The sequence below is a fragment of the Hemitrygon akajei genome, chromosome 1 (assembly GCF_048418815.1).
Source record: "Hemitrygon akajei chromosome 1, sHemAka1.3, whole genome shotgun sequence".
NCBI lineage: Eukaryota > Metazoa > Chordata > Chondrichthyes > Myliobatiformes > Dasyatidae > Hemitrygon > Hemitrygon akajei.
In genome coordinates this window covers 28,621,104-28,644,517 of record NC_133124.1, presented here as the reverse complement: position 1 = coordinate 28,644,517, position 23,414 = coordinate 28,621,104, and the positions used below count along the sequence as shown (strand labels likewise).

Sequence of the window (23,414 nt, the reverse complement as noted above, 5' to 3'; positions counted from 1 at the left end):
AACAGTGCAGCGAGCAGCAATCGATTTCTGGGATATTGTATGTAATTTGCAGATGTCAGGGAGCCGCTATCAATATGCGGGAGACTCCCGGACCTTCTGGGAGAGGTGGGATGTCTGGCTTTCTTAAACAAGAGAAAATACGCAGGTGCTGGAAATGCAAGCAGCACGCACAAAATGCTGAAGGAACTCAGCAGTCCAGATAGTATCTACAGAAAAGAGTATAGTCGATATTTTGGGCTGAGACCTTTCATCAGTTCTGATTTAGACATGATGCAGCAGGAGAGATTGACTGGGGAGGGGCAGCATTACTAGTCAGGGAAAATGTCACGACAGTACTCAGACTGGAGAGCTTTTCTACTGAGGCATTATGGGTAGAACTGGGGAATAAGAAAGGAATGACCATAATGGGATCATATTATAGCCCACCCAACAGTCTGTGGGTCTTAGAGGAACTCATTTGTAGAAAGGTTGTTGACTGTTGCAAGAAACATAAGGTTGTGATCGTAGGTGATTTAAACTTTGTCCATATTGACTGGGATTCTCATTCTGTAAAAGGGCTGGATGGGAAAGAGTCTGTCAAATGTGTTTAGGAAAACTGTGAGGCCTTCAAAAGTAAAATTTTGAGAAGTGCGAGGTTTACTCCTGTCAGAGTAAAAGAAAAGGATGACAGGTTTATGGAACCTTGCTTTATAAGAAATATTGAGGCCCAGGATTTTTTTAAAAAAGGTGGTGCATTGCTGGTTTAGACACTTGAGGAGTATAAGAAATGCAAGAGAACACTTAAGAAGGAAATCAGGAGGGCGACTGTAGTGATGACACAGCAGACTGAAAAGCTTGAGCATGTAGATATTAAGGAGGAGGATGTGCTGGAGCTTTTGGAAAGCACCAAGTTGGATAAGATACTGAGAGTGGACAAGATATACCCCAGACTACTGTGGGAGGCGAGGGAGGAGATTGCTGAGCCTCTGGCGATGATCTTTGCAACATCAATGGGGATGGGAGAGGTTCCGGAGGATTGGAGTGTTGCAGATGTTGTTCCATTATTCAAGAAAGGCAGTAGAGATAGCCCAGGAAATTATAGACCAGTGAATCTTACTTCAGTGGCTAGTAAGTTGATGGAGAAGATCCTGAGAGGCAGGATTTATGAACATTTGGAGAGGCATAATATGATTAGGAATAGTCAGTATGGCTTTGTGAAAGGCAGGTCATGCCTTACAGGCCTGATTGAATTTTTTGAGGATGTAACTAAACACATTGATGAAGAAAGAGCAGTAGATGTAGTGTATATGGATTTCAGCAAGGCATTTGACAAAGTACCCCATGCAAGGCTTATAGAGAAAGTAAGGAGGCATGGGATCCAAGGGGATCTTGCTTTGTGGATCCAGAACTGGCTTGTCCACAGAAGGCAAAGTGTGGTTGTAGACGGGCAATATTCTGCATGGAGGTCGGTCACCAGTGGAAACCATAGAAAGGGTTCAGAGGAGATTTACAAGGATGTTGCCTGGATTGGGGAGCATGCCTTGTGAGAACAGATTGAGTGAACTTGGCCTTGGAGCAATGGAGGATGAGAGGGGACCTGATAGAGGTGTTTAAGATGATGAGAGGCATTGATCGTGTGGATAGTCAGAGGCTTTTTCCCAGGACTGAAGTGAGAGGGCACAGTTTTAAGGTGCTTGGATGTAGGTACAGAGGAGATGTCAGGGGTAAGTTTTTTATGCAGAGAATAGTGAGTGCGTGGAATGGGCTGCCGGCAACAGTGGTGGAGGCGGATACAATAGGGTCTTTTAAGAGACTCCTGGTCAGGTATGTAGAGCTTAGAGAAATAGACGGCTATGGGTAACCCTGGGTAACTTCTAAGGTGAGGACATGTTCGTCACAGCTTTGTAGACCGAAGGGCCGGTATTGTGCTGTAGGTTTTCTGTGTTTCTAAAAGAAGACATCAGGTTGCTCTAGCTGACAAAGTGAAGGAGTATCCTTAGAGGCTTCCACAGATATATTAAAAACAAAATGATAGCAAGGGACAAAATTGGTCCTCTGGCAGATCAGAATGGTAATCTATGCGTGGAGCCGAAAGAGATGAGAGAGTTCTTAAATGGATTTTTTGCATCTTTATTTCCTTGGGAGAAGGACACAGAGACTATTGAAGTGAGGCACAGCAGCAGTGAGGTCATGGGCCCAATACAGATTACAGAGGAGGAGGCGTTTGCTGTCTTGAGGCAAATTAGGGTGGATAAATCCCCAGGGCCTGACAGTGTGTTCCCTCAGGCTCCATGGGAGGCTAATGCAGTAATTGCAGAGGCCTTAGCAGAGATATTTAAAATATTCTTAGCCAGGGGTGAGGTGCTGGAGGAGTGGAGGATAGCTATTGTTTTTCTGTTGTTTAAGAAAGTCTGTAACAATAAGCCAGGAAATTATAGGCCGGTGAGCCTGACATCAGTAGTGGGAAAGTTATTGGAAGGTATTCAAAGGGTGCAGATATGTAAGTATTTGGTTAGGCAGGACTGATTAGTGATAGTTGACATGGCTTTGTGCGTGGTAAATTGTGACTAATGAATCTTATAGAGTTTTTTGAGAAAGTTACCAGGAAAATTGATGAAGGCAAGGCCGTGGATGTTATCTACATTAATGGTTCTGAACGGGGGCTATGACTGATTTTGTAGGGGCCACAGGAAAAAACAAGAAACTAGGGGCCACAGGAATTTCTGAATGGGCCATGATAACTTTACTGTTCTAATGAAACATTACTAAAATATATAAAGAAAGAAAGAAATGAATATATGTAATTTAATTGGAACCCTGAATGAAATGAATGGGGAAATACGCTAGATCATAAACACAAGATAGTCTGCAGATGCTGGAAATCTAAAGAAACACACACAAACTCCTGGAGGAACTCAGCAAGTCAGGCAGCATCTGCGGAAATGAATACACCGTCGATGTTTTGGGTCAAGATTCAGGACTAAGAAGGAAGGGAGAAGAGGCTACACCCCAAATTCCAAGCTGCAGATTGTCCTGGGCTGTCTATTGCAAGGCCAGTCAGCAGGAAGCTGGTTCTCTTTGCCTTCCACTGGCCCTTGCGTGATTTAACACTTATAAACTGTGACGTGAAAGCTGCCGTTACTATAGTGGGGTCATCTGCCAGAAACGGCTAAACTGCAGAAAGGCTTTGCATCAGTTGCAAGGATCTCACTAAATATCTAAGTTAACAATATTAACTATTTCATTCCTGATTGGAAGAATATTATTTATATTTTAAATAAAGCAACCTATTCAGTGCTTTGAAATAGCTTTATTTCTCAGATGCACTTGTAACGTTATAACCTGTTAAAACATTAATATTGACTGTATTTTAGAGTAATTAGTACAGTTGACCAAAAGACTTTTATCAACTATCAGAGACTATGGAGAGTGGGAGCCACATCAGTAAATGAAAGTACAAGTGGGCCAGGAGTACAAAACAAACTCAGATCTGCTAGTCTATGTGGACTTTAGCAAAAGGTCCCACATGGGAGGTTGGTCAAGAAAGCTCATTCACTTGCCACGCAGGGTGAAGTAGTAAATTGGATTAATCATTAGCCGTTTGATGGGCCCTTTCTTTTTTGTCCTCGATATCTATGATCAGGATGATAATGTGATAAATTGGATCAGCAAATCTTCAGGTGACACCAAGATTGGCGAATGTAGTGGACAGTGAGGAAGGCTATCAAAGCTCGCAGTGGGATCTGAACTAGCTGGAAGAATGGGCTGAAAAATGGCCAGTGGAATTTCATGTAGGTGTGTGAGGTGATGCACTTTGGGAGGACCAACCATGGTGGTCTTACATGGTGAGGGGTAGGGCACTGAGGAGGCGGTAAAACAGGGAAATCTATGAATACGAATCCATAATACATAATTCCTTGAATGTGGCTTTTGCACATTGGCCTTCACAGATCAATGTATTGAGTACAAAAGATGGGATGTTATGTCGAAGTTGTATAAGACGTTGGTGAGGCCTGATGTGGAATATTGTGTCTCTTGCTCCTCTACCTACAGGAAAGATGGAAATAAGATTGAGAGAGTGCAGAGAAAATTCATAAGGATGTTGCCAGGACTTGAAGACCTGAGTTATAGGGAAAGGGTGAATAGGTGAGGACTTTATTCCCTAGAACATAGAAGATTGAGGGTAGATTTGGTAGAGGTATACAAAATTATGAGATGTATAAACCAGGTAAATACAAGCAGGCTTTTTCCACTAATGTTGGGTGGGACTACAATTAGAGGCCATGGGTTAGGGGTGAAAGGTGAAATGTTTAAGGGGAACATGAGGGGGAGCTTCTTCACTCAGAGGGCAGTGAGAGTGCGGAGCAAGCTGCCAGCAGATGTGGTGGATGTGGGGTTGATTTCAAAATTTAAGAGAAATTTGGATAGGTATGTGGAGGGGTATGGAGGGCTATGTTCCGTATGCAGGCCAATATAACTCAGCAAATTAATGATTCGGCATAGACTAGATGGGCTGAAGAGCCTGTGTCTGTGCTGTAGTTTTCTATGGCTCCATGTGTAGTAACCAAGAAGGGGAAATTGAGGGCACGCATATCAGTCATTGGGGGATAAGCTGCAGAAAGAGGGAGCTTTTTCAACTTCGTCGATGTCAACACCTCTGAATATCTATCCTGGGTCCAGCATATTGTTGCAATAGCAAAGAAGGCACTACAGTGGCTATACTTCATCAGGAGCTTGAGGAGAGCTGGTAATCCACCGAAGACCCTCACACATTTCTACAGATGTACCTTGGAGAGCATTCGAACTGGTTGCATCACCAACTGGCATGGAGGGTCCGCTGCACAGGATCAGAAAAAGCTGCAGAAAGCTGTAAACTCAGCAAGCTCCATCATGGGCACTAGCCCCCCCCCCCACCCCCCCACCAGCGTCGAGGACATTTGCAAAAGGCGAAGCCTCAAAAATGCCTCAGACAAATTTCATAACCTGATTTTGATTCTGATTCTGAAGCCATTAAAACGTTTGGCGATATAAAGCAATGCCGATCAACAAAAAATGTGAAGTTCATATCCGTATCTTCTAATATCATGCCCTGGCTGTACATATAATGTGTATTTTTATATAATCTATTGCCATACACCCCCAAAAAATGTCCAACCACCACATGCATCTATTCACTTCTTTTTGATCAGAAAATTTTGAAGTACTCATCAAAATTATTCCATGATTCATTGAAACCTATCGAATGATGAAAGACCTTGATAGAGTGGATGTGGAGAGGACCTTTCCTATGCTGGGAGATGCTAATACCACAGGATACAGCCTCAGAATAGAGGGACAGCCTTTTAGAACAGAGATGAGGCAGAATTTCTTTAGCCAGAGAGTGAATCTGTGGAATTCTTTGCCACAAGCAGCTGTGGAGATGGTCTTGATGTATAAAGGCAGAACTTGATAAGTTCTTCATGCTCAGGGCATGAAGGGATATGGGGAGAAGGCAGGAAATTGGGGGCTGAGCAGAAAATGAATCAGCCATGATGATTGGCAGAACAGACTCGATGGGCCAAATGGCCTAACTCTGCTCCTATATCTTTTGGTCTTATGATTCTACCACCAATATTCCTTAAAAAATAAATGTGCAAAGTTTTGCAATCTGGTGCTTATTGGGATACAGAATTCTTTACTTAAAGTATTGTTAAAAATAATCTAAAGGAAAATTATGAGCATTATTATCATCAGTATTCCAACATGCCAAAGTCACTTGCTGTTGCTATTGGATCTCAGCTAGATTATTTTTTGAACAGATACTTCCTTACAGTCCAGCTTTTTTGGGAGCTGCTGCATTTCTCATGATAGCTGGAGTAAATGCTTTGAAACCTGATGTTTAGTGTTTGTACACTGAACGGGCAAATGCTGCATTCCTTCAGATTCCTACAAGGCCAGAGCTAGATTTTGACTTGTGTGGAAGTGTAAGATGGGTGGTAGTGAATCTGCAGTCCTTCCATCTGTCCTGATTTTAGTTTCCCCAAAATTTCTTGGTAAAATTGGCAACTGATTTGATATCTTCTGTCTCATGCTATTGCAGAAGATCAAAACCCTGAATCGTTCATCTGCATAGGTTTCCTTATAGTGCTCTTGTTTCCTCACACATTCCAAAGACATATGGGCTGGTAGGTTAATCAGTCTCAAGTAGGGTGTTTTGATGGGCCAGAAAAGCCTGTTACTGTCCCCATTTTCTAAGTAAATAAAAATAAATTTCACCCCTAAGTCAATGTGACTATTCAGTGAATCTGAATCCAGAGACTTGATGCTTATTTTTGGCTCTTTAGAAAAGTCATGTCATGATTTTTGATCTGTGGATATTTGAGACAGTAAGTGAATGCTGGATGGTATCATCCTCGTAAGAAACAGTCACATAGAGTGGGATTCATAATTTTCTGTATGGTTGTTTTAGATCAAGTTTCACAGATTGGTTATATAGTATTCACTAAATCACTTCACTATGATCTTTATAATTCAGTTTCCAAAGACCATATCATAATATGGTTAGCAGAGTAATATTCATATGGAACTTTTGAGCTTTATCAGTGGCTTTTGTCCAAAGACATTTGTTATTTCCTGCTAACCTGGAGTAAGTAAGGTTGAATTTTGAAATCCAGAACTGTGACCTTGACAGTTAGGTTCAATAGGTACATTTAATGTCAGAGAAATGAATACAATATACATCCTGAAATTCTTTTTCTTTGCAAACATCCACAAAAACAGAGGAGTGCCCCAAAGAATGAATGACAGTTAAACGTTAGAACCCCAAAGTCCCCCCCCAGCTCCCCCTCCCACGCACAAGCAGCAAGGCAACGACCCCACCCTTCACCCCCACCAGCAAAAAAGCATCAGCGCCCTCCACTGAGCACTCAGGCATGCAGCAAAACATCAATAAAGACACAGACGCAGTACCCCAGGACTACGCGTTCACCCGGTAATTAGACGTACCACAGGCTCTCTCTCTCTCCCTGATAGGAGAAAAAGAGATGTCCCCATTTCACAGCAAGAGGGGAGACATAACAAACAACTCGCTGATTTATGATGTTAAATGTCTGTTGCATCGCTTTTTCAAAGTTCTGCGCCCAGAGAATTGGCCCTGGAAAGGCTCAGGTCTCTGGTCACACAGCCAGCAGCTAACCCATTGCTCCCAGTGTTCCGGGTTATGCAGGGGCACTGGCCTTGAATCAGCCCGTCTCAAAAGGCACAAAAATCCGGCACCCTGAAGGTGCGCTAGTCTTCCTCGCCGTGTCCTTGGGATATCGAAAAGCAGGCAGTCCTGAGCTCCTGAGAGCGGGTCCCATTCCCACAAAGAACAAAAGTCAGAGTGTAACTCCAGGTCAGGGTCTTCAAAAGAACCTTGAAAAGGAGAAAAAGATAGAAATTGAGCTCTTTCCAAAGATGCAAGGAAAGGAGTCGCCGTTTAGTACCATCTTGGCTTTGCTCCGCCCTCCAACTTGTTAAGGTCTAGTATCAAGCATCATGATTAAAGAATAAAAGTTTGAACCAAACCAGTAATAAAGCTTAGACTCTGAAGCTTTTGGAGCAGACACGACGGGCTGAATGGCCTATTTCAGTTCCTATGTCTTATGGTTTAAGATGGAATAGAAATTATATTGAGTATTTCATATTAAAACTTTGTATGAAGATAATTTGTAGGATCTCATTAGATATCAATATTCCTTGTCATTTTGAATTCATTCTGCAACATGTCATTATCACTGGGATGACCGTGTTTATTGTCCATCCCATATCGCCCTTGACAAGATAGTGTTGAGCCATCTCCTCCAGTGGCAGACTTCCTCGTGAAAGTATTGCCTGAATGCTGTTAAGCAGAAATATCCAGGATTTAGCAACAACAATATATTTTCAACTCAGCATGTGACATGGAGGGGAATCAACTGGAAGTAGTTTTCCCAAATGCCTATTGCTTTTGTCTATTTTAGTGGTTGGAGTGTCACATTTGAGACTTGCTTTTGAGGTAGCAAAGGCAAGTAGAGTAGTGATTAGCATGAGGCTTCACGACACAAGCAATCAGGATTCAATTCCTGCCACTGGCGGCAAGGAATTTCTACGTTCTCCGGCAGCTCGAAGGGCTTCGGCCCGAAACGTCGACTGTACTTCTGTCCATAGATGCTGCCTGCCCCGCTGAGTTCCTCCAGCATTTTGTGTGTGTTGCTCGGATTTCCAGCACCTGCAGATTTTCTCTCGTTTGTGAGAATCTTGACTGATTTGACGTGATGCAAGTGACGCATTTCACTGCATATAATTATTTATGAGATACAATGCGGAATAGGCCCTTCAAACTGTGCTGCACAGCAACCCCCGGACATAACCCTACCCTAATCACAGGACAATTTACACTGATTATTTAATGTATCAGTTCCCTGTGGATTGTGGGAGGAAACCGGAGCACCTGGAGGAAACCCTTGCTTCGATGTATAAATAAATAAATAAACAAATAAAGCTAACCTATGTTTTTGTAGTGCATATAGTGGATCTCAGTACACAGTAATCAAGTGATGTTCTTTGTTCTGCCATCCATCTTTGATTAAAAGCAAAAATAGAGTTTTTAAATGAATGAGTTGTAGTGGAAGCTTTAAAGCTCCAATGAGAGCACAAATATTCATTCAGGGGGCCAGAATTCAGCCCAGTTTTTACGTGGAGGTACCATTTGAACTTGATTCTCCTAAGGGAGCTTTTGATTTTTACTTGGTGAAAGGTGGAATACTCTTGACTAAGGACAGACCTATCTCCTTACATGCAGCAGCAGGAATTGAACCCAGATCGCTGGTCCTGTAAAGCATTGCACTGACCACTACGCTACTGTGCATAAACAATTAGTTTTCCTGATCAAAAATATCAGAAAAATTACTGTTGAAGCACAAGCTTATGGTATTACAACATCTGCTACACGAAAAAGACAGCTAATAATATTAAACTCACTTTGGAGATCATTTAACACTGCAGATTTTGTAAACTAAGTTCAATTATAATTGAGAAAACCCAAAGCTTCAATATTTGACATGGCAGTGTGTACAGTTGTCTTTCCCATGCACATCATAAACCTTATGCTGTCACGTGGAAAACAAAGATTTGGAACAAATGGGTTATTTTCAGGCTGGAAGGATGTAACTAGTGGAGCACCTCAGGGATCAGTTCTTGGCTCGCAGTTGCTTTCTATTTACGCTGATGAATTGGAGGGGAGAATGAAATATGAAGTTTCCAAGTTTGCTGTAGATATGAAAATAGGTGGAAGGGCATGTTGTGAGGAGGATATTGTTATTCTTCAACAGCATATAGATAGTTTTAAGTGACTGAGCAAAAGCCTGGCAAGTGGAGTATAATAGGGCGAAGTGTGAGGTTAGGCCCTTTAGTAGAAGGAATCAAAAAGTGAAATATTTTCTAAGCGGAAAGGGACTGAAAATGAGTGAAGTTTAGAGGGATCTACCGTAGGTGTTCTGGTGTATGACTCACAAGAAAAGAGCAGGCAGTTAAGAATATAAATAGTATGTTCAAGTCAAGTCAAGTTCCTTGTCATTTAACTACATACATGTATACCACCAAAGGAGACAATGTTTCTCTGGGTGTAAAGCGCAGTAGTATCCATGGCATGCATATAACACACTATAACTTAGGAAAATAGGAATTAAATTTACAATTGAATTGTGCATAGATAAACAAAATAAAGTACATGAATTAAATATTGTAGGGTACAGTAATTATCTGGTGACACTTTGAATGCGATGCAAGAAAGAGTTCAGAAGCCCAGTGGCCTGAGTGAAGAAGCTGTTTCCCATTCTTGGCCTTATGCATCGGAGTCGTCTGCCTAGTGGTAGAAAGTCTAAGAGGAAGCTGGATGGGTGGGTAGGATTCTTAATAATACTAAGGGCCCTGCGTACACAGTGCTCCTGATAAATATCCCCAAGGGATAGTAGGGAGACCCCTTTGATCCTCTTGGCCATTCTCACAGTCCTTAGTAGGGTCTGATACGCTGCTCCTCCCAAACCAGATGGAGATGCAGCTTGTCAGGATGCTGTCAATGGTGCTCCTGCAAAATTCGGTTAGGATAGAGAGGGGGACATTTGCTTCAATCTCCTCAGGAAGTGGAGGTGATATTGAGGGAGTCCGTGATGTGAACTCCCAGGAACTTGGTGCACTTCAGCTTCTCTACAGAGGAGCCATGTACGTGCAGAGGGGGATGGTTCATCTTTACCTTCCTGAAGAACCGGAATACTGTTCACACAGAGACAACCTGGAAGTGTAAAGGTTAGCATAATGCTATTACAACACCAGCTGCAAGACCAGACTTCAATTGCTTCCGCTGCATGTGAGGAGTTTGTATGTTCTCCCCATGGCCATGTGGGTTTCGGTTTCCTCCCTCATTCCACCGAGATGTGACACTGAGCATCATAGGAAGTCATTCCTCCCTGTGGCCATCAAACTTCACACCTCCTACCTCGGAGTGTCAGACACCCTGAGCCAATAGGCTGGTCCTGGACTTATTTCCACTTGGCATGATTAACTTATTATTATTTAATTATTTATGGTTTTATATTGCTATATTTCTTCACTATTCTTGGTTGGTGTGGCTGTAACAAAACCCAATTTCCCTCGGGATCAATAAAGTATGTCTGTCTGTCTGTCTGTCTGCCTGTCTGACATTTCAAAGATGTACAGTTAGGGTTAGTGAGTGGCAGGAATGCTATGTTGGCACCAGAACCATGGTGACTCTTGCTGGCTGTCCAACACAATCCTTGCTGATTTAATTTGATGCAAACGACACATTTCACAAATAAAGCTGATCTTTAAATCTCTTTAAAGGGGTATTGTAGCATTGGAGGTAGTCCTGAGAAACTTCACCAGGCTGATTCTTGGGATGTGAAAAGGGTTGCCCTTATCAAGAGTGGCTAGATGGGTTTGAGTCTGTATTTGTTGAGTTTAGAGAGAATGAGGGGTGATCTTCTTCAAATATATGATCCTAAAGGGGCAGGACAGAATAGAAGATGACATGTTCTCACAAGTGGAAGAGTCATGAATAAAGGGACAGAGCTATTAAATAAAAATCAGAATCAACATCCAGTTTAATATCACCGGCATATATCTTGACATTTGTTAACTTTGTGGCAGCAATACATAATAAATATAGAAAAGAAAACTGATTTACTGTAAGTATATATATACGTACATTAAATAGTTAAACTGAAATAAGTAGTGCAAAGACAGAAATTTGAAACAGTAGTGAGCTAGTGTTAAAAAAAAACACAACACAAAATGCTGGCAGAACTCAGCAGGCCAGACAGCATCTATGGGAGGAGGTAGTGACGACGTTTCGGGCCGAAACCCTTCATCAGGAGTGAAGTAACATGGGATGGTCGGGGGGGGATAAGGTAGTGTTCATGGATTCAATGTCCACTTAGAAATCAAATGGCAGTTGGGACTAATCTTTTCCTGAATCGCTGAGTGTGTGCCTTCTGGCTTCTATACCTCCTTCCTGATGGTAACAGTGAGAAAAGGGTGGTGAGGATCCTTTTCTGAGGCACCACTCCTTGAAGATATCTTGGATTCCACAAAGGCTAGTACCCATGATGGAGCTGACTAATTTTACCACTCTCTGCAGTTTACTTAGATCCCATGCAGGAGCCCCCCCTCCCCCACCCCATACCAGATGGTGATGCAACCGGACAGAATGTTCTCCATGGCACATCTGTAGAAGTTTGAGTGTTTAGGTGATAAACCAAATCTCCTCAAACTCCTAATGAAATATAGCCGCAATACTTAAAACATGTCATTTAAAGCTGAGGTGCGCAGAAATTTCTTCTCTTAAAGGGTAATGAATCTTTGCAATTCTCAGCCCCCAAGGGTGGTGGAGGCCAAAATTTTAAAAATATTTGAAGTGTGAATGGATAAATACTTGATAGATCGAGGAAGTGAGAGTTAAGGGGAACTGGCACAGAAGAGGAGTTGAGGCCCAATATAGACGATCATTTTGAATGGGGCAGGTTTGAGGGGAATTATCTAGGCCTTAGTGCTTTTACATTAAAAGCTGCTCCATACTCATCTTGGACTATGTTGCCTTGATAGTCTCAAATTTTCCAATGAGAAATGTATTTAGCAAATAGATTGCAATGTCCTGCTTCAGCCATTAATTTAATCCACTTCAGTCTTTACCTTGTAACCAAGGAACTATTACTTGACTATCATTCTTTTTAATTTTTGTAGCACATGACTTCACATTTAGTTGTTGATACTATGAGGAAAAATCAGGGCAATTTTTTTTTAAATGTCAGAATTGCACATATCATTATCAATCCAGATAAGATATTTCTTTCCTGATGTATTTACATTATAATTCAAATATTTCACTGGCAGGATTTAACATTTTAATGCACATAGTTTTGAATTAATAAATAACTGAATAATGGGCTCAGGGTTCAAAATATTTTCTACAAACAGCTTTTAGTTTCTCACAAGCCTCTGTTGCTCCGGTACACACATTTTTTCCATTGCTGCATTTGAGTAAAAGGAAGGGTAAGGGAATCGGGTGGACAGTTTGTTTGTGGCAGATAGGAACCTTGTAAAGTTATAGCCTCAACACTGCTGTTTGCTATTAAGTTGATGGGGAGTCTATCCCACAGTTGCTCTGCACTGCTGACACAAAGTCTTTGTTCACATTCAGATTAGTCAAACTGTTGTGAGGGTCAGGCCAGGGTCAGACTCCATGATGATGTATAGGAGAACATGTCTGGGAATTTTTCTCGCTCTTAAAACACATACCAAAAAGGCAGAAGAGGGCCGAGCACACTGACTGATGAGACCCAGATGATAGCCACTCTTACTAGGTTCATAATTTGCCTTTTAACACACCATGTTTTATTAATGTGTGCCGTGATAGCCTTGAAAATTTCATGTCCCCCGAAGGTAAGGACACTCCGTGACACTTCATTTCCTTGCCCACGGGAGATGGGTCAGTAAATCCAGCAAAAGAACAGTGCATAAATTCCCCAGGATGAGAAAGAAAGGTCTTTTTGCGAGCTTTCCTGGGTGGCGGGCCCCGGCACTAGATATGAGCTGTGTGTACACTTAGTATTAACACAACCCAATCAGGTTGTGATCAGAGACTCTCAGCATCCCAAACAGTGATCCCGGATCCCCTACCTCTCTTACAAGTACATCCCTGTCCACCTACTGTGAGCTTGCAGAACCATCTCTTTGATTAACAATCAGGACTGGTAAAATACCATTGAGAAAAATAAGGGAAAATAGATGCGGTTTAATAGAGCTTGGAAACCAATTCTAATCACTCTGAACCGGGTTAATCTGTGCACATCAAGGTACAAATCAATTTAGATCAATCTGTTTTTAACATACCCTTGAGATGGATTAAAAGAGATCAGTTCAAAATTATCCCACTTCTTGGCTTTATGTGAAGGCAAAACCCACTCGAATCATTTCTAATATATACGACAAATGAAATGAAGTGATTTCAGACTGATAAAGTCAAATTAAACAATCTGTGCCTATGTGTAAAAAGCAAACATAGCATTTTATATCTATGTAGAATATTTTTAATTTGCTGATTGAGCACAACATTCAGCTTTATTATTTCTACATTTCAGAATTTTGGAATGCTGTCACCCAAAAGTCATCTTAATGCTAAACTAGCAATTTTTGCAACCAGCTGCTGCGTAGAACAGGGAATATTTCATCCCGCTGTCAGAACACTATCAATAAAACATGGTATTCAGAGAGCGTCCATTTTCCCCTCTTCAATCACTGTAGCATTTGCAATGAAAATGTTATATTATATTTATCCCTGAGCTGATGCATTGTGCTTAAATGCAAAATGATATAGTAATATGGAACATAAGGGGTTAACTTGTCTTAGCCGGTTAACAAAGGCATTGCTTATCAAACAAGGACTGGGGAACTATATGTCAGAATGCTCGGGACCTGTTTGTCTCCTCGGGGTCAATTCTTATGGTTATTAAGATTTTATGAATCTGATGAGTACAGTCTTTGGCTGTGACCGACAGGATCCTGTGCCTTTTTCCTTCCATCTCCCAATTTGTTTAATTCCTACCGGGACCTGCAAATATGATTTTTATTTTGCAATGCAATGAACGCAGCGTGCAGTGCAGTGGGAGTTGCAGGCCTGGTTATCTGGCATTACTCAGACTGCTAAAAATTCATTAAAATGTGACATCAACACAGTGAGAGACAAATGATCACAGGATGAAAAGGAACAGTGGGCATTTCATGGATTAGTGCCGCATAACCTTAGCTATGCAGCTAACTGAATAAACTGATTAATCCAGCACCATTACAGCTTAGAAGAACACATAACTATTTAAATTGGTGTCAGCTTTTGTATTTATAGATTTGAATGTAGATAGAGGTGGAATAATGCATTATAATCTTTCTTTAGCAAATATCATAAATGGGTGTCAATGTTATGGTGCCTGAAGAAATATGGCATTATATCTGAAAGAGTGCCCCCTATAGGTAGTCTGAAATTCGTCATACATTTTCTAATCGATATTACCTGAGAGCAAAACTGTTTGGATTTTCAGTTCTGGCATTCTGTAAATATTGGGCTTGGCCATGTTCGACTATACAAGGTCAATAAAACCCTGTGAACAATTAAACTATTAATTTTCTCTTGTTTCTTATCACCACACATCGAGTTCAATAATTATAAACAACAGTCATTTTAATTGTTGCTATTGCAAAACCATCCAAGTCCAGGATCAATTAAATATAGATCCAAGCAAACCATTAAGTATATTATCATCGATTCATAACTTGGGAGCAATATTTAGAAAATAGTTTGTTTTCTAATGCAGAGGCACTGAAGTTAGTACAGGAATGCATTTTACATTTTTATATATTAATATCTCTGTACAGAATACAGTAAATGTTTCCCTGAAACAGATCCTGAAGTTTTTAATCTGTTGTCCTAATCTCCTTTACAATTTTAATTGCAGACGAGCAAAGTGAAGACTCTGAAGGAACTGGTAAAACCACTGTTCCAGCTGCTGCTACTGATAACAAGGACACCAGTGAAAAAGACAACAAAGAAAACAAGAAGTCTGACAAAGACTCTGGTAATACTTGTAGATTTTGTCAGTTTTCCATATTAAATTTTCTTTGATCTTGAAATTATGTGCCCAGCTCCCCTCCCCCGTCTCAATCGTATTCATCACATGTATGTTTTACATGTGATTTCTATCAGTAGCCTCATGCTGACCTATTTTTAATCATAACCATCTGACAGGATAGATGAGGATAAGTTGGAGAATATTACAGAATGGCCAGTGAGATTATTTTTTAATCAAATAAGTTTGCGTGCTTGTAATTTTAAGCGCCTTTCATTAATCTTTGCTGTACTTGTGATTCCTCTGATGACATATTAATTTTGTTTAAGCTCAGGATTAGATACCAATCATGTATTTTTTCCATTATGCCAGGGCATATCAGTATCATTGACCAGAGGCCTTACAGTCTTTTTTTTTTAAGTCATTTTCCTTCATAATACAAAGCAGCCTTTACTACCTGAGCAATAAATTCTGCATTAATACATTTTGCAGCAATTGTCTGGGTTTAATGGCGTCTTGCATTAAACCAGCATCTGGTAAAGATAACACAGTGTCTTTTCCATATTTTCCTTGACAGAGATTGCCAAGTGCATGATTTGCCACTGTTGTTTCTTAGTTTGTATGGTTTTAAATTTTTCTATCAAAGAGAAAACCTCAGTCATATTAATAGTATGTTGGCTTTCCTTGCAGTACACTAGGCAGTGTCACATTATATTAGATATAGTGAGGCAGGGCACTGCAATTAGAATCCAAATCAGAATCAGGTTTAATATCACTGGCATATATCAAGAAATTTGTTAACTTAGCGGCAGCAGTGCAATGCAATGGATAATAATATAGAAAAAATAAATAAATGAGTAAATCAATTACAGTATATATATATATACATATATGTATGTATATATATATATATATATATATATATATATATACACACATATATGTATATTAAATCATTAAATTAAAAGCAGTGCAAAAGTAGAAATAGTAAAAGTGAGGTAGTGTTCAAGGTCCATTTAGGAATTGGACCACAGAGAGGAGGAATCACTGAATCACTGAGTGTGTGCCTTCAGGCTTCTGTACCTCCTTGCTGACGAGATACAGAATAATAATGAATGAACTCTTCTCAGGCTTCCAGCCGAGCACAGGTATTGGTTATAACTGACGTTTCGATGACCAACTCTGCCATCTTCATCAGGAATGAGGTACAGAATCATTTAAAGAGCATTGGTTCCGAGTGTACATACGCAGAACGTGAACGTTCTAAGAGCTCAACTGCTTCTCATGAAGATTAGAAAAGCGTATTTTAGTTAAGCATGTTATAATCAGCATGCTTATTTGCCATTACTACTATGGAAGCTCAAGTCTGGCCAGATTGACTATGCATCAGCAAAATAGATTTTTGCTTATTTTAAGTTCAAAAATCACACTAGATGATGCAATACCAATTCTAGGAAAAATAAAGCCAAGTTCATAGTTAAATCCTTGCATTTCTCACAGTATTCAAATACTTGTGACACCATATTGTAGCTTACATTAATTTATCTCAATAATAGGTACATTGGAATAATCTGGATGCAAAATTCAGAATCCCAAGTACAAGTAGCTTTCATTGGACTGAAAGTACATCTGGTGAAGCAAAACTCGCCCATATCTCATTTATATTGTCATGTTAATCTAGTGTCACTCTAGATTAATTATAATCAAAATTACATTTTCTATGCAAATATATTAATCTGGATAAACTCCAGATTAGTTCTTCACTGCGTAAGTGTAATGTGTGTCTCTGACATAGCTTAAGGAAATGCTTTAATAATATAGTAAACATGAGTAAGATGTAAATTAAGCTTCATTATTCTGTAATATTACCAAGGAACTTCATTTATCAGCAAGCTTTCCTTATATACAAATATTTATTTTTATTTAAAAATTCACTAAGCAATGAAGTCATGATTCATGATAGATCCATTAAATCTAAAGCATCAAGAATATCTAATTTGCAATCTGATTTTTAAAGGTATCTTCTTTACAGCTAATCAGAATATTGCTGCAAAATGTATTATTATTCCACCACAGGCATTGTAGTGCAAAGTTTGAGCTTAGGGCTTGATGCATGACTTAGTTTGACATTTAAATGTTGCCATTTGAACTACAGGTCAGTAATGGTTAACCTACTTTTCCATCTCTGTATTTCACATCAATGACAAGGGATGTAAAACGTAATGGAAAAGCACCACTTCTGCTGTTGTATTTTATTTACCTCCAGTGATTTCAAAATGTTTGAAACCAATTAACGCATTTAGAACAGTTGTGCATTTATAGAACAAAAATAAGATTGAAGTTAGATTTTTAATTTTAGAAATTGTATTACTTAATGCTGCAGATCAAGAATTGTCCTTTGAATCAAATGAGCCTTGGAAAAATGCAGGCTCTTACTTCTGCAGCCTGAACACAAAAGAATCTTCAAAATGCAAAGATGGGATGTAAAATTATTAAATTAGCTTGTAAATGCAAAATTTGTGATCTGTAGATTTTAGCTTGATTTTTAGCAAATCTGTACAGCACTTGGCTCTCCAAATTAACCAATTCCAAACATTGCCATTTGCAAAATATTGTAATATTTTACAAACATTATGTTAAACTGAGGTACAATTAATTCCCATAGAGATATAGGACGGTGTGTAAACACAATGGCTGTCCAGCAATATGTTATACAGGTAATTGTAGTTGAGAGTTTGTATTCGCTCTTTTAATTGTTTAAAAATATTGTTTTGTTTCATTTTTTTGAGTTCTTTTCATTACATGTTAGCAGTAAGCCTATTAGTATGTGGAATAGATCAAATTGTTTTTACTTATTATGTAAGAATCATTTTACTTTTAGCATTCCTGACACTTTTAATGCATGTGGATAATTCAGTACCAATTATTACTAGGAACAAAAAAAAACCATTATACCACAAATACTGATGGCTGAGACTAAGACATAAGTCAAAAATTAATTTAGGAACAGTAGGCATTCGGAAAGGAAGCATAATAGGTGAATGCATTTTATTTGCGCCCAGTAGGCAATAATTGGAATGGTATACTAACTAGATTATTCTATGTTAATAGTGCTATATTATTTTCAAGTTGATAAGCAATGTCAGGGCTATTCTTGAAAATCAAATCTCTCAGACAGCTGCAATCAACAGACAGGTTAATTGCCTGACTTGTAGACTAGATCCACGCTGTACAAATATCACACACCACATTTTGTTTAGTTGTAATTGACCAAGCTCCTGGGATCTTGAAAAACCCGTGTCACTCTGAGAAAATATCATGTGGCAGCTACTTAGAATAGTGCTTTATTTTATAGGTGAAAATAAAATGAGGTCAGAATACATACATAAGCAGAAACAATTTTATGTTAAGGAATGTGACAGCAAGCTCTAAAGCTGAGTATTAAACATAATGTTAATAAAAATTAAATGTCAGTCATAAATGTAATATGTGCTGCTTAAGGACTTGCTTGTCAAAATATAGCATTTATGAGGTAAAAGTATTTGTCTTCAGAAAAAAAAGTCCACTTTTTTTCTTCTAACGATAGCTCTTATCATGAAGACAGTTCTAAGAACATGTAATGGAAATTGCATATATTAGAATTTACATACTGTCATCTATTTAAAATAGTTCAACTCACAAGTTCATTTAAATAATTTATTATGTATTTGCCAAATAGAATAGTCATTTTATTTTATATATACAGTATGTATATAAACTCTGTGTGTGTGTGTGTGCAGCATATACTTTATATTATATATTGTGTGTGTGTGTGTGTGTGTAAATAGTACATACACATCTCATGGCAACCAATTGCTCATCCTCATTGCATTATAAGATATATTTTCACAACATTGTCCAGTGAAGCTATCGTCAATTTCAAGATAATTTAGTTTCAAATTGACTGGAAGATGGTGAAAATTGAAAGTTAAAATTAGAAGTGCTTATAATAAACAGCTGAAAAATGTCAGATGGTGCTGAGCAGGGATGAGATTGGAAAGGCTAGTAAATGAGGTTTTCTGTTTGCTATGAGATGTATGTGACATGCCTACCCAACAGCAGTGTAATATCCAACTAGAATAAAGGATTATCTAGTAATTTGTTGTTGAAGGAATACTGTGATATACTAGGAAATCTGCACTGCACCCTTGTCTCCAATGTGCCTGAATTTTGTAACACAGAGTTGGCTAGACTTTTATTCCAAATGTTTGTATCACAGGTAGAGTAAATTTAGCTTGAATTCCATTTTTGAGTGAAATACAATGAGATTCATTACTGTGGCTAAAAAAAACTTTGACCATCAATAATGAACTAGGAATGCACAGCAGACATAAACATATAATTCTGTTTAGCGCGTAAAACACTGTTAATGTTTACATAGGCTGATCTTTTTGTCAAATGTAGTGTTCTGAACTGAAGCAGATTGAAACCCAGACTGCGGAGCTGGTCAAAGAGTAATATTGATTAATCTTCCAAGCTAGCAAGAGGTTATCTAAACAGCCAAGGAGTAATTTTTAGATTTATCAAGTTGGCCTGTTAGGCAATTTTTGTTTAAATTTCTTGAAACAAAAATAACTTTCTGGTTGGTGGAAATTCTATTTCACATTATTGCTTAATCCTTTGGTTCAAATGTATATAAAAGATTTAGCTAGTGGATATTTTTTTCCAAATGAGTACAAAAACATCTGTATATTTCCCATTATTCTATTTGAGTGGTTTTAATTTCCTTGAATGGGTCATCTACAGAATCAAAATAGGGTTGGGCTTTTCTTTTCAAAAATATCAAAGGAAATCAACTGCATTAAAATCTGAATTACCAGAATCACTTTGTTGAGCACGAAGGTGGTATCTTTTTGAATGAGTGACCAGTAAACATGAATTCTGACAATGGAGTTTGTTCTTACCAACCAGTGGGAGGTGCTTATGATCTGTTACCACCCACAATGAGGTGCTGATAGGCTTAAAATAGAAAAAAATTGGGATGCACTACTTACATGTGAAGGCAAACTGATTCTCATATGAGAAAACAAATACCTTTTTTATTGTAATTTGCTATTTCTAAATATGATGAGTAGCAAAACAATCACCTTACTGCTTTGTGTTAGAAGAATGTAACACTTTCAATTAAAATGTTTTAATTCAGTTTGTTTGTTTGTGAGAAAATGAAATAATTTACAAGTTTCCCCCTTTAAATGACAATCTAAACCTAGATGGTCTTTTCACCAGAACATAGAAGTAAAACTCATGAATAATTACATGTAAGATCTTTGATTTTTCCTTCGCTGATGTGTTCACATATTGATATGCTGATAAATTATATTCTCTTAGAAGGAACTGACGTGATATGTCCAGAACCTCAAGAAAGCTCGTTGGTGGAAAAGCGGTCACTACCGCAGGGGGGAGATGAAGACCTTCCTTCCAAGAGACCTCGCTCAACCGGTAGCAGTAAACCCAGTCAGGAGCAGGTATGAAACAAAAGAATCTTCCTTCACTAACAGCAGAGATTCTGCAGAGGCTGCAAATCCCGAACTACACACAGTAAATGCTGGAGGAACTCAGCAGGTCAGGCAGCGTCTATGGACGCGAACCAACTGTCGACATTTTGGGCCAAGACCCTTCTTCAGGACTGGAAAGGGAGGGGGAAAGTTAGAAGATGTGGGGGGGGGAAGGGAATGAGAACAAGCTAAAAGGTGATAGGTAAAACAGGTGGGTAGGGGAGGGGGAATGAAGTAAGAGGCTGGGAGGCAATGGGTGGAAAATCAAAAGGGCTGGAGAAGAAAGAATCTGTTAGGAGAGGAGTATGGACCATGGGAGAAAGGGAAGGAGGAGGGGCACCAGTGGGGAGATGATAGGCAGGAGAGGAGACGAGGTCAGAGGCCAGAGTAGAGAATGGGTGAAGAGAGAAGGTAGAGAGGAGAAAAGTTACAGAAGGAGAAATTGATGTCCATGTCATCAGATTGGAGGTTACCTAGATGGAATATGAGGTGATGCTCCTCCAACCTGAGAGTGGCCTCATCATTGGCAGAAGAGGAGGCCATGGACCGACATGTTGGAATGGGAATGGGAATTAGAATGGAAGTTACACTTTTTACAAATGGAGTGGAGGGTGCTCGTCAAAGCGGCTCTCTAATTAACATCGGGTCTCACCAATGTAGAGGAGATTGTATCAGAGGCACTGGATACAGTGGACGACCCTGACAGATTTACGGTTTGTCTCACCTGCAAGACTGTTTGGGGCCCTGAATGGAGGTGAGGGAGAAGGTGAATAGGCAGAGTAGCATTTCTGTTGCTTGCAAGGATATGTGCCAGGAGGGAGATCTGTGGGGAGGGCGAATGGACAAGGGAGTCACGGAGAGAGTGATCACAGAGAAAAGCAGACATTGGGAGGAGTGGTAAAGATGGTTTCTGTGGTTGTGTACCGGTAAACGTGGGAGAAGTTACAAAGAATGATGTGTTGGATGCAGAGGCTCATTGGGTGGTAGATGACGACAAGAGGAACTCTATCCCTGTTAAGACAGCGGGAGGATGGAGTGAGCACATCGCCCTTCACTAGCTTTATTTTAATTTCTGCTTTTTATTTATTTCCAATTAATTTTTGTATGTTTACTAGCAATTATGTTTTCAAGGTAATCTGACAACTATGAGATTTTTCAATTAGCATAAATTTATGTAAATCATATAGTTTTCATTTATTGGGTAAAGCCAATTTGTATTAAATTCTGGAATAGATGCAAGGCATTCCTGTATTGCTTATATCAAAATACTGGAAACAGCAAAATACAGCAGGAATCTTAATTTTTCACAGTGATAAAACTATTTCAAAGAAATGCACTTGATTCACAATCTTATTGTGAATTGTGAGGACAGTTTGATTAGGCACTTTATCAGTATAGTGCTGAAATGAAAAAAATAAACATTGTATTCAATTTGACTTCATATTTTATGAATATACTAGTAATATTTCACTTCAGAATGAAATAATATGCAAATCTTTTACTTAAAAAAAGACAGAGCACAGGAAGTTTTACTGTTATGTTCCACTAGCTTTTAATATAAATTGTATTACATGCTGTTTGGTTTCAGCTTTACCAATGCCCTTACTGTAATTATAACAGTAAGGATGCAAACAGAATCCAGATGCATGTCATGTCCCAGCATTCCATGCAGCCCGTCATCTGCTGCCCTCTCTGTCAGGATGTCCTCAGCAACAAGATACATCTCCAGCTGCACCTGACCCACTTGCACAGCGTGGCACCTGACTGCGTGGAGAAGCTACTCACAACCGTAAGCAGTTTAAAATCTACCTCAATAAACCGCGTTTTCTCTTCATATTAAAATTAATCCGTGTTCAAACTACAAGTCTGCCAGCTGAGAACTTATTACACTTTACAGAATGCAATGTAATCCTACCATGATTTATGCTGTATAATAATTTATGACGGCCCAACGCTTAACGGAAAGTTCTACACTTTGACACTTTGAACTAAAATTAGATATATAAATCCAGTGCATTCAGAATAAACATTTTTGATCTCCAGACACTGTAGTATTCAAGAAAATGAATAACAAAAGTAAGATTCAAAGGACGGCACAGCATAAGAAACAGTGGTTGTAGGGCAAGTCAAAGATCAACTTTGCGTTGAGCACATTTGTTTAAAATAAAGCAATACCAATTATTTATGAACCCAAGAAGGTAAAGGACTAGTAGAAAAATGCAATGTAGTCAACAGTAAAGCAGTTTCAATGAAATCTTTTAGCCATGTAGAAGAAAAACCTACTTTGAAGATTAAATAGATTTCTGAAAGAACAATTTATATGGATGTGTGATGAGAGGAATAAGAGGAAACAGATGTGTGGTATGAATTCTTAAGGTGTTGCCCTTGCCTCAGTGTCAGCATAATTGTGTCTGCCAGAAGTTTATGGGCTCAAATCCCACTCCAAAAGATCCCAACACATGCTAGGTTGACGAGCTGGCGCAGTACTGAGAGAGGGTATTGATTTGAAAGCACAACAAATGTGAAATGTCAATGGGCTCTAAGATATTTTTGAAATCTTCAAGAATGTTGGTATTTCAGAAAGTTTTGTAAATGTAGGTAATTGTATGTGTTATATTTCAAAAGGTGACATGAAGGAAATGCAGTTGGGGTAGGGCACTGAAAACCTGCGCCAACCAATTGGTGGGAGTGTTCAAGGACATCTTCAATCTGCACTGCTGCAGTTGGAGTTTCCCACTGGCCTGAAAAGAGTGACAATCATAACAGTGCC

General features: G+C 39.2%; 1 protein-coding gene across 1 annotated transcript in view; it reads left to right on the top strand.

The window, feature by feature from the left end:
• zfhx4 (zinc finger homeobox 4) overlaps window positions 1-23,414 on the top strand; it is a 265,117-nt gene that overhangs the window by 200,410 nt on the left and 41,293 nt on the right. The window contains 3 exon segments of the mRNA XM_073040174.1: window positions 15,000-15,119; window positions 20,478-20,614; window positions 22,233-22,433. Of these exon segments, the coding sequence (XP_072896275.1) occupies window positions 15,000-15,119; window positions 20,478-20,614; window positions 22,233-22,433 (458 nt within the window).